The sequence below is a fragment of the Nymphalis io genome, chromosome Z (assembly GCF_905147045.1).
Source record: "Nymphalis io chromosome Z, ilAglIoxx1.1, whole genome shotgun sequence".
NCBI lineage: Eukaryota > Metazoa > Arthropoda > Insecta > Lepidoptera > Nymphalidae > Nymphalis > Nymphalis io.
In genome coordinates this window covers 15,260,941-15,274,377 of record NC_065918.1, presented here as the reverse complement: position 1 = coordinate 15,274,377, position 13,437 = coordinate 15,260,941, and the positions used below count along the sequence as shown (strand labels likewise).

The following is a 13,437-nucleotide window of genomic DNA, read 5'->3' as shown; positions in this document are numbered from 1 at the left end:
TAGTTGTCACTTTTAGGTTTGAAATATTCAATAAAACAACATTGACAACGAAACATCAATATAAACTTATTATTACAAAAAATCCTTCTAAACTCGATTAATAATAATAATCAATAATAACTATAGTTAATTCAAATATTTACGAAATTGCAACTGCCCGATACGTAATACTGTAAGTCTTGAGACTATGATGTTTTATGTTGAGCATTTTTTTCAAATATTCTGTACTATCTCAAAAAGAACTAGCCCTTCAATATAACATTGTTTTTAATCATTTATTTTATATTATAGGTTACTGTGACTTATCTATAAAATGAGCATAAATCATCTGTGCCCATATTATGATGGCGTTTGCTTTTCTTTAAACATTTTGTAGGTAGATCTCACAAACAAAGTATCTGTTATTGTTTCGGCAGAAATCAGAGAATCTTCTCACAGAGTTTAACTAAAAAATGTACAATATATAAGCATATTTCATACCCAAAGCTTATTCTGCTACTACAACTTATAATGTGAAACTTCCATATCAATCAGATTCAATCTGCAAGATTTAATGTTGTAGCCACATCTTACGCCGACGTAGCTTCAGTAGTATTCGTTGGTCTTGCGCCTGAAAACTTCCCGGTAGTGTCGGATTTTCGTTCCAATGCATTTTTAGTTTAGAGTCAATAAAGAGTGCATCTTTGTTTTCGCACATATTCTTTCACTCTAATATACAATATATATAACAACGCAGTTGGCTAATCTTTCTTAAGATTTGCCGAAGTTGGCCAGGAAGATCTCAACAATAACTTTATTATTGATCCGATTTAAGGTGTGAATCTGTAACCTCGGGATCTTTTATACTAATTTATCATTACTCTATCAGTGATGTAAGACTAATCATATTTAACTGAATCAGATAAAACGAGTAAGATAGTAATAAATCAAATACATTTTAATTTAAAAATCATAAATATTGATTAGGAAAGCATACCTATTATTAAATACAATTGAAACCTTATAGTTCTAACAAAAATTTTCTCGACAATATCCAATCAAATTAATATAGAAAAATTAAAATAATACCACTTCTCTATTTGCTACGCGCTTTGATTGCTTCCATTCGTTTCAGCTTTCAATAGTGGTATAATTGTAAGGGTACGTCTAATGCAAATACGATGTTAGAAATGCATATTAATATTGAACTGCCACGTGTAACGTATCTGTATTATACGAGTCTTCATAACTTACAATGCGAATTAATCAGCAATTCCGTTATAACATTTATTTAACTCCGAAAATGTACGAAGTATAATTTAAATTTGCATTTAAAATCATTTACTCGTGAAATAGTTATATAGAAATGTTCGCGACATTTTTCTTATCATTTGCAGTTCCGATTCAATTCCGAGAAAAGTCGAAATGGCCCAGTGGTAAGAACGCGTGAATCTTAACCGATGATCGTGGGTTCAAACCCGGGCAAGCACCACTGAATTTTCATGTGCTTAATTTGTGATTATAATTCATTTCGTGCTTTACGGTGAAGGAAAACATCGTGAGGAAACCTGCATGTGGCTAATTTCACTGAAATTCTGCCACATGTGTATACCAACCCGTATTGGAGCAGCGTGGTGGAATAAGCTCCAAACCTTCTCCTCAAAATGAGGAGAGGAGGCCTTTAGCCCAGCAGTGAGACATTGACAGGCTGTTTCGGTCGGTTCGGTTCGGCAGTTCCGATTTCCTCGAAAATATATTTTTGATTGGTAGGAAGAGCTTCTTCGCTTCTTAAATTGAAAACATCAATGAAAAGATCTTTGACCATATCATAATGTAACTGTTTTGTTGGTCCTTCGTATCGACAAGTACAAAAGTTGATAATTGCTCGCTCGCTTGATTGAAATTGTTGATTGCACATGTTTGTATCATTCGCTGTAACACGTACGATGCGAATGAAATATGAATATCTCGTTCCATACCCTCAATAATCTAATTATCAAAAACAAGTATTACAATCACGTTTCAATTACAATAGACATTGATTGCATGCAACCCACATCACAATTATTTATGTTGTTCCTTTTGTATAATCCGACCTTTCGCTGTAAAATAATTCGGGAAATATCTCTAATTCCAATACAATGTAATCATTTACTCCACACAAGTTTAAAAATTAATTAGGCGAATACATCGTCTTGCCTCAGTCAATTCAGTTAATAATTAAAACCAGCAATGTTGCTACATTGTATCGATGGGAAAATAGTTATTTTTGCTGGAAAATTGTCTGCTAATAAATGCGGGCGACACAAAGAGAGGGTAAACCACGTCGGAACTCCGGGCCAGTTTAATATGGAATAGTTCTCCGCATTTCGAATTATACTGTGGAAATCGAACAACTATAAATTTTCAAAAGGAATGTTTTCAATTCTTTTTGTTTAGAATAAAGCAGATAGGTTATTGCATAGCTGTTCATTTAACATTTCATTAAAAAAGTGTCCTTTAATAACTACGAAGGTGATTTTATTCGTTCATCTATTCGTTCCCATAAGTATTTCTTTGTGAATCGGTGGTTAATTTTTGATGATTAATAAGCGAGCGTCGGATCTGTTTTTAAATAAAATAATGAAACCGATATCAATATGACATTTTATAATCAATACGAATTAGAAAGATAGAAGTATGCAAATCATATAATTTATTTGTCATAGGTCCAAAATGGTACCCAATATTCGGATGCAGTGCGCTCGTACAAAATATGGTCAGGAAGCACGGATCTCAGTGGAAGGGCTTATCAGCAATAGCGAAAGAATATTCAACGTCAGTCCTCGGAATAAAGCTTGCGTCCGAACCGATAGTTGTCGTCTTTGGAGAAAATAACGTCCGAAGAGTTTTCACGGAGAAAGAGTTTGAAGGACGACCCGACACTTTCTTTATTAAGCTTCGCTGTCTCGGGAAGAGAATGGGTAAGTATTCACGTCTTCATTTTTTTCAACTTTGTAAAAGTTATTACCGCGTTTAAAAAAAAATAAAAAACTTACCGTGACTCATTGTATGTCCCTTTATTTTCTATTATTTGATTTAATCATGATATTTACCTTATACATATTTTATAATGAGTGGATAATAAAAACCTGCAAATGTAGATCTGACGACTAATTTGTTGACACATACTTTAGGATTTTAGAGCCGACATGGATGACGTTATCTTAACTAAAGATTGTGTTTTCACATGCTTAATTTGTTTTTAAACCTACTCTCGTGCTCTCATGACATCATGCCACTTGTTTATCTATTGACACGGAATGCATCGTGGAAGCTCCAAACCATATCGGCTTGAAACACATACCAGGGTCATAAGCACTGACTGTGTTTGATGATTAATGTCATTTGATAATTGCCACCGTTGACGAATTTGGTCAATAGGGCATCATCATCATCCCTTCATTTATTTGAAAAAATAAGCATTAGGCGCAGATATAACTGATAGACGCCAACGATATTGCTTTTATTTTTAACAAAACCACACTACTGAAATGTTTGTTTGTATAAATAAAGTAAATTTAAATCTAGGCATAACGTTTGCCGATGGCGCGTTATGGAGAGAGCATAGACAGTTCACGGTCAAACATTTGAAGAATGTTGGATTCGGTAAGACAGCAATGGAGACCCACATACAGAACGAGATGCAGAAAATATTAAACTACATCAGCAATCAAAACAATAAACCTTTCAATCCGAAAAATATGCTTGCAATGTCTGTTATAAATATTCTATGGAAATTCACGGCCGGTGAGTATTTGATTACGTTATTTTGGGAATAATGGTTGAATGAAATTGAATATTAATTATAATTTCATCGTATCTCGGCCTCAGTCGGATGTTCAGTCGGGTGTAACTACAGTCGGATTTATATATGGAACATACACTAATTTAAGTACTAGTACAATATTATATGTTATACGAGTGTCCTTTATCTAGCGGTCTACCAATTCTACAAGCCGTTCGATGTAATTTCTAAATGGAAAGGCGCTGGCGTTGGTCTATATATACACATATCGGAATGAATAAAGTATCTAGAATATAACAAATATAAACGAAAAAACAAAACAAAAAGTTCCCATATTAAATCAATCGGTACAATATATATAAAAATATTTGTAAAATAGAGTGTTCTATATTTAATTTTAATTTAAAAACTATTTATTTATTCCATGAAAACTTGACACAAATAAATGCGAAGAAGTACTAAGACTCCCTGCTTGCCGGGTAATAAAACGTGGGAGCAGGACGCTGCATGTCGTATTTGTCGCTCATAATATGTCATATATATATGTCGTTCTTATAGTGACGCTCCAAGTTCGTGTCAATGCGAAGAAAGAAATAAGAAATTGAAATAAAAAAAAAGATAAAAATGATAATTATTCAATAAATTAATTTATGAGTGACACGTGAAAAATAAATTTTACATCGTACGGATAAATGTAATCGAATCATGACATGCTACTAAAAATATATTTTTAGAATTTCATTAATTTTACATATATTTAGATACGGCGCATCGAAAACTTATTTCCGACGTTTTATTGAGTGAGTGAGTCATGGTTATAGTCAATTATTGTTGAATTATCTCATTTTCCTTGATATCTTAAATTATTGGTGTTACTATTTCGCCGTGCCGTTTATTTTGAATTAGAATATATATTTGTGCAATTATATATTACGTTTTGTCTAAACTAAAAAGGGTACATGACCATGTTTATATTTATAATGGAAAATGACACTAACTTTCGTTCGTTTTATATTACTATTAAAGCATTGCATTGTCCTGTCCCTATATCGGTGTAGTGGTATAATTTAATATAAAAACATTGAACAAACCAATAAGTATATATATATATATAAATCGAAGTCTATATATACAGCTTACATAACTTTATTTTATAAATTAGATGGGCGGAAATGTAAATAAGCCATCGGATGGTGAGTGTCACCACCGCCTAACCTTACGAACTAAACTGTTATATTTCTTGTGCTTGGGTTTTTACTGGCTCACTCACCCTTCAAACCGGAACACAACAATTCTAAGAACTTCTATTTTGTAATAGAATATCTGATGAGTGTGTGATACACTATACAGACGGGCTCGCTTAGAGCACCACGCTTATTACAAATATTAAATAATTTATAATATATACAGTTATAAAAGTGGAAAGAAGCACTTCCAGCCGCGTGGGCGGTATAACATTTCCGCTCACTTCTGTATTCAGCCGTGATGGAAGTCACCGTAAATATACGTGAATAAATTATGATAAACAGTTGTATTTGATGAGCTGACCAAATCTTTCCGACTTTAATCAATATTTTCATCGTTGGTTTTATGGTTGCAGTACAAAGAGTACGTGTATTAGTAATTAAGTCAGTTATTAAACAGTGTTGTAGCTATATAAATATATATATATATATATGTTATTTTAAATGCTTTCGCATTTAAATTTCGCAGTTCTGTCAGTATATTATGCTTTTTTACGGCTTACTCACTGAACCGATTTTGATGAAATTTAGTATGAAGCGTGCCTAAACCTCAAGGAAAGACATAAGTACAATTCACTGGTGGTATGGCTTTGTGTAAGCTGGTTGGGGTAGGTACCACCCACTCATCAGATATTCTACTTGTTATTGTTGTGTTCCGGTTTGAAGGGTGAGTGAGCCAGTGTAATTACAGGCACTATGGACGTAACATCTTAGTTCTCAAGGTTGGTGGCGCATTGGTGATGTAAGCGATGGTTAACATTTCTTACAATGCCAATGTCTATGGGCGTTGGTGACCATTTACCATCAGGTGACCCATTTGCTCGTCCGCCTACCTACACAATAAAAAAACTACTTTTTTTAGTTGACTTGTGTTTTTTCTGAAATACAAGTAAATACTAGTATTATATATAATTAATTACTGTAACGTAACGAAACCACAAAACACAAAAGAGGAATATAAAATCAAATCTTACAATTGTTTCGTCTTCATCAAATGTCATGTTTCATGTAATCAAATTGTGATCGAGAATAGTCATCGGTTGTGAACACTTTGTCAGCTCTTAATGGATACCGAATTCTCGATCTGGCTGTTGAATTTAATTGAACGATAGATACAAGGTCAGCGGTGTTGTTCTGTGAGAATTCGCTTCGTATTTCACTAAAGGAATATTGAAAACCGCCTGATATTCAATAAGTTTTATTTATTAATGAAAATAAAATTTTATATAAAGAAAGTTTTACAACGTATACATTTTAGGGTGATAAGTGAATATATGACTACATATTCTTGGATGATAGACACAAATAACGAAAGCACTTAACCGTAAGCCTGTAGGGTGTGTGTTTGTGTGTGTGTGTGTGTGTCTGTGTATGAGAGGGGTGTTAGGTTTATTTATGAGACTGTAAAATGTGTTTAAAATAAAGCAACGAAAAATGTCAGTATATGAGAAATGTTTATTGTGAGTACGTGAAATTAAAGTACGCGTATGACAGTGATACGCTTTTTTGACGCGTTGAATGTTATGATACTCAAAGTCCCATCAGTAGCATTAAGGACTGACTGACGGTGCTTTGAATAAAAAAAAAGTGTTTTTAATGTAACAGTATTTGCTCAGATCTATCGTCGCTGATATTCAGATTTTTTTTATAAAAGCAATGAAAATCAGAGAGATTGATATGCACTACGATATTCATTCACCACGACAACATTTAATTATAATTATAAAACTCGATCCCTGCGCTTCGCAGCATGAGAATAATTCCATGTTTAAAAATGAAATTAAAATAGTTCATTTAATACGAAATAATCTTTGTTTCTCAGTATCTCTACTAGCACGTGCAACTCAAAATTAATGATAAAAATGTCTTATATTTATTATTATTATAGTGTGTTAAATATAGTACGCTTATTCTTTAAAAATTATTCTTTAAAAAGTAAATAAAACGATTTAAATGTAAAACGCAAACACGTAGGACTGTTGAACGAAATCAATATCTATTGATCGTTTTTAGCCAAACTTTAATCGGAATACCGAAATGCTCGCCAGTTCCATAGCGATTACAGGATATCTCATGTATGTAACGAAATAAACGTGTAACGAAATAAGAATAATTATTGTAGCGTCAAAGTATAATAACAACAATATAATGCAAATATATAACAGAATCGATTATTTTGATAGCAACACAAATAAACCTTACATAAACACGAGAACTAACGATAAACTTGCAACACCGAGCTTCCGACTTCGCAAACTCAATACATCCTTCCTGTAACATATAATACAATTCTATAATAATAACCCGCAGATAATTTTATATATCACAATAATATTAATAAATATTAATAATAGATATGATGCAATTGTTATTTTTTTTTTAAATATCATTAAAAATTAATATCAACGAATATTCGGTATTCAATTTTAATATATTTAAAATTTAAAATATAAGGTGTCATGAGATGTCTAAAATTATTTAAACATTTGCTACTAATATTCACCACTTATTTAATAGCCATGAAAACCGTTTACCGATATTTACAATGCAAGGATTATATTATGAATGCAGATGGGAGAATACTCTAAATTTGAAGCTTGTGAGGATGGGTAGATTTTTGTTCTCTTTCACGCAAACACTACATACGTTTTAGAGAATTTTGTAAATGAAATTGTTTATAATTAAGTCACGGTTACAACGTATATCGCATCATAACTGAATTAATTCATAGGGTCTGAAACTAATGACTTATATATACAGGTAACATGCATTCACCGTATGGTTACCGGTTCGATGGACCGAGATGCATAAAAAACTTGCCATCGAAAAGGGTTAACGTAACCTGTCCCTTGTCTACTAATACATCAAAATCATTTGATCATTCATTTTTATCTATATTTTTAAAATGCTACAGATATGTTTAATAATTCTAATAACACATTATACTTATATAATGTACCTCAATATAACGACTTCCTCGATTTAACAAATACTTCGTAATCCCCTTGAATTGTCCATAAGAGTAAATGTAAATTATTTCTAACATAATTTATGTATGTAGTTCCACTATAAATTGATGCTTTCTGTAAAAAGGTTCTTATGAAATATTTAATTTATTAAAAGCGTGACTGTATACCGTGTACACGCATTTAATTTTATATTTTATGTCAGACGATACAGTTAAAACTTTTTACAACATTGTCTATAAATGTCACGAATTATATTTAAATACGTTTGTTAATTGCTACTTGCAAATTTACGAAAGAGATTTTATAGAATAGGAAGGTGGACGAGCATATGGGCCACCTGATGGTAAGTGGTCACCAAACGCCCTTAGACATTTGCATTGTAAGAAATGTCAACCATCGCTTATAGCCAATGCGCCACCAACCTTGGGAACTAAGATTTTATGTCCCTTGTGCCTGTAATTACACTGGCTCACTCACCCTTCAAACTGGAACACAACAATATCAAGTATTGCTGTTTTGCGGTAGAATATCTGATGAGTGGGTGGTACCTACCCAGACGATTAATTTATAAAGAAATTATATATTAAATAAAAAAGTTAATCGTAACAAATAAAATATAATACAAATACTAGAAAATAATAAAAAAATACGACAAAAGTAGCTTTATCCTTCAGATTCCAAGTTGAGTTTAGAAACACATTACTCAGTGGCACGCTCAGTAGCACACTGAGTTGCACGTTGAGTTGTACAAAGAGATGCTAACTGAAAATTCGTATTATTTAATTTAACTTCACATTAAATAAAGTCATAATACCGAAGTATACCAACGCCACATCATAAATTAATTAAACGAACCGAAAATGCGTGGGACGTGTGACACTAATTAGCTCTCTATATGGTGTTTTGCTATGCAGGTTCATTAAGAAATTGCTCGCTTGTGTCGAGGCAAATGTTTTGGTATTGTAGTCGAAGCTATGAGAATGGAGGGATTATCCGATTTAAGGTGAAATTTCTCCCACGTATAGCATTTATTGTTATGTTATTTAATATGATGGCTGCTGTTAATGTACAATAGTGTATCGTCGATATCATTATCATTGAATAACAGATTTTTTTTTTCTGGCGAGGCTGTTTTATTGAAGTACTATTTAAGTATAATAATATTAATAAGTACTTGCCACATTTTACCATTTACTTTTTTTGCCACAAAACCGAATAAAATACGTATATGATATATTTAGGATACGATTAATTTTAGTGCAAAATTATAATATATATACCACATAGATTTGTTCAGCAGCGGTATCGGTAAGTTTAACTCGATACTTAAAAATAATTAGATTGAGATTTGTTATTAACTTTTTTTTTTTTTTTTTTTTTTCCTTTTTCATATTTCACATGATATAGGTTTGGTTTATATACATTTTTACACTTGTTAGTTTTTTTTTTTTTTTTTTTAATTACCATACCTTTAATTTTACTGTTTTATCTATTTTATATATATGTTCACTTCCAGATTAATTATTTGTGGAAACTGTATTGGCATGTGTGTTATTTAAGGTTTTTATAAGTTTTATGTAATATAAAATATGCTGTTTGTTTCACTTACTTACAAATAAACAAAATAAACAAAATATAGTTTGTTAATCTATTGACTACAGCAACACCTTTCTGTTCCTATATTGTGTGAATATGACCTTAATCGGCCACGAAACTTAGGAGTTATCCCCACCAACAAACGTTTATATATAATGATTTGGATGGTAAGGGTTCTTATGTAATTTAAATAAAAGTAATAACGTAATCAATGATTTTCTTTTATTTGAAATAATATGCGTATTAGACGGGTCGTATGCGAACTATCATACTTTATACGACATATCATAGATTGACGGCGACTGACTCAATGCGATTTTATCAGAGTAAAATGAGCGCCGTGTTTTTGCCTATAAGGCACCGCGCCCTAGCGCGCCCGCCAGCCGAGGGACCCCAAAAGCCAAATATGTTATTTTTTCAATCGATATACAGTGAAAAAATAAAAACGAAGAAATTAAACTTATAATAACAATAATAAATAAAACCTTGATTATTTCGTGTCTTATTATTGCTGTTTTTATTCTTTTCTGTTAAAGAGAAAAAAGTTAAAAAACCGGAAAAATTCCACTAAATAGAAAAAATACATACACTTCAACATAACTTAGCGATTTACATAAAACGGCAAATTCTCGATCTCATTCAACTGTCGATTACAAAGCAATTTATTAGTGAATAAAAACTGAAACTAGCTGCAATATGCTGCTATAGTTTCGAAGATAGATATATAGTTGAGTTGACAATATAAACGATAAATTTGTTAATTTGGTATGAAAAAAAAATGTTATTTAAAAACTGTTAATTTGATTTCTCGAAAATATTATGATATTACGTATCTGGCGTCTTGATGGATGAATCTATCAAATGATTATAACTTGGTGATTGAAAAGTGAGGCGAAATATATATTACTTAATTCATAATAACATCCATCACTAATAACATAATCAACTCAATTAATCTAGCAAGAAGTAGTTAGAACGTAGGCAAAGCCACAAGCGGAAACTAGTTAAAATATAATACGTAATTAAATTAATTGTGTTAACTCTATTCAAATTTTCTTTTAATCTAATAAATCATTTAATGGAATCTGTCTGTTGTGTCTGTCTACTAGGATGAGGTCTGACATTTCCAAGATAATACGAGGAATAAATGCTTTATTCAAGACTTGCCAATTAAACTAAGTAGTTTTAATACGATTTAAAACTTTTTGCTCATTTGAACATGAATAAACGACAGAAGTTTATCTTCGACTATCGTTCAGTGGTCTTAAGTACCAACTTTCATTTCTATTGAAAAATCGCGGTGACTGGCTTTTCAAGGTAATTGTTGAGTAAGAGCTGATTTGTGCCATGCACAAGATTTATTTGTTATGGTTTTTATTTATAAATCAAACTTTGGATACCGGAGAATAACTGTATGAAAAAAAATCAACGTTCGACTATGTCGCAACCACTAAATCGAACGTCTTGATTTAAGCCTAAACAAGTAGCATTATATGAAGTGACCTAATTAAAACGTTGGATAAATACAGATTATAATTTTCCACGATAAGATCTTCTTCTATACGAAATTTCATTAGAATAGTTTCAACCATCCGTGCGTGATTGAGCAACATAAATTCAACTTAAAATAACATTTGTAGATGATCTTTAAAATAACATTAGTTACGTTTTCTTGTTATGAAGTTTGACGAAGTTTTGATCTGAAAATCCAACCAACCAAAAATATAATCTATAATGAACATTATTCTGTTAATATTTAGCCGAGAACAACATAACTCCAAGACCAGCTTTTTACTCAGATATTTTTAAAACACATTCAAGTTCTAAATCTAGAAAATACGTTACTTATACTACACTACTACACACTCTAACCTTTTACTCCAACAGTTTAAATTATATTTAATTTCAATGACGGTTAAATACGTCATTTACCCTTATTATATTAATTATGAGTCTGACGTAGTGCAATATAATGTTGTTTTAATTAAACAATTTCTATGAATTTATCAGAGTATGTAAACCGCGAGGCAACACGGTTGAAACACGACGCTGCGCTGCTGTAACTTTGTTTTTAGTTAATATGAGCTGCTGCGCCCTTGACTTGTTAGCATTGACCTTGGATATAGAGGTCGTGTTCATTTATTATCTTTCGGAACCTTCGCGTTTTCCAGGATGAAATGTATAGTATGATCGTCAACATTGATCAACGGCATAATCTGTTACCATTGTAGGTTTTTTAGTAAGTATCGCTATTAATGGACAGATGTATAATTTTTGTCTGTATTAAATAACATGTATATATGTTTTATGTACTTCGATAGGGGTAGAAAACGTGAATTTTAAATACAACCACAGATTTACATGTGATTAATATATTCTAGCAATTATTCTTCTCAGGTTCGCAAGCGAAGGAAAGTCTCATGACTTCAAGTTCTTCTTGTTAACAAACGATATAGATCTTTTTACAGTGGTAGGATATTTACCGGTAGTTCACAGATGAATTTTCAAAAATAAAAAATACCCAGTAAGCAACAATTATATGTGCTTTTTAAAAACGCAACGCGGGCCGGGCCTGACTTATAAAAGGTTGAAATCATATGTATAAATAAAGCTATGAAGAAACGTGTGAACATCAAGGTTATTGCAGTGAAAAAGTGGAGTTGCACAAGTACTGGTGACTTGTGGTGTGGGCTTTATCTTTATTACACTTTAGTGAGTAGTTTACATTGACGGTGATGGGAACAGTTAATATTTCTTACAGTGCCACTATCAGAGATTTATGATGACCGCATACAATTGGGTGGCATATGAAAAAAAAGGAATTGCACTTGTGTAGATGCACTTAGTATATGACATCGGATGTGCTATCTGTTCGCTTTATCAAACAGAGTTTAATTATCAAACAAAGGTAAATAACAGGACGATGATGGTACTGTTAAAATAAAAACAAAGAATTCATGCCAATTTAACATTAATATGTTAACTAGGCGCACAATTTCAATTTGTTTCGCTTTTGTTAGTATTGTATTTGTATACAAAAACATCATTATACGACAAACAAAGGAATTTCGTTCGTGTTCGTTTAATTATAAAACGTAAAGTTGTTTTAGTTTTAAACGTAAATTTGAGTAAATAACAAAAAAAAAAACTTGAAAAGAAATATTTTCAATGAAAAATGTTAAATAAATATTATTTAAAAATATATGACAATAGTGTGTCTACATATCCTAACATTATAAATGCATGCACGTTGTCAGGGGTGAAGAAAGGGACATTACGTATCTAATACCTGCCCCCTACACGCGCTGGCGGAAACTAATAGCCTAGTTTATATAAATGGACAATAACCTCAATAGTAATGATGTCGGTTACAAAGCAATATGTTAGGAGTGTTTTGACCCGATCTACTGTCTTGTCCACTATTATCATAAGCTTTCGCTCAGTTGACAGGATAATTGGAATATCAGTATGGTCTTAAGCTACTGCCTCGTTGGTCTAGTGGTTTTCGTAATACATACCCGGAGGTCCTGGATTCAATTCCTAAGTCGGGCCAGAAAAAAGTTATTGGGTTTTTCAGTCAGAAAATTCTCAGTAGCAGCCCGGAGTCTGGAAGTTGGAAAGCACGTAAAGCTGTTGGTCCTGCGCCTGAACTCTTTCCGGTTGTGTCGGATTGCCGTCCCATCGTATTATGAAAGCTAGGGAATAGAGAGTGCACCTGTGTTTGCGAACACACTTGTGTACTACAATATCTCCTGCGCAGTTGGCCACCGTGGCCGAAATCTGTCTGGAGGACATTATGTAATTAAAATATAAATTTAATTGTTTAAAATAAATTTGGAGCATATTGCTAATTTGGAATCGA

The 13,437-nt window shown here is 32.1% G+C and overlaps 1 protein-coding gene across 1 annotated transcript in view; it reads left to right on the top strand.

Annotated features, from left to right (window-relative positions):
- Nucleotides 1-13,437, top strand: part of LOC126780497 (probable cytochrome P450 305a1) — a 34,910-nt gene that overhangs the window by 7,922 nt on the left and 13,551 nt on the right. Inside the window, exons 2-3 of the mRNA XM_050505048.1 lie at nt 2,688-2,942; nt 3,550-3,768. Coding sequence (XP_050361005.1) covers nt 2,688-2,942; nt 3,550-3,768 — 474 coding nt within the window. The remainder of the gene's footprint in view (nt 1-2,687; nt 2,943-3,549; nt 3,769-13,437) is intronic.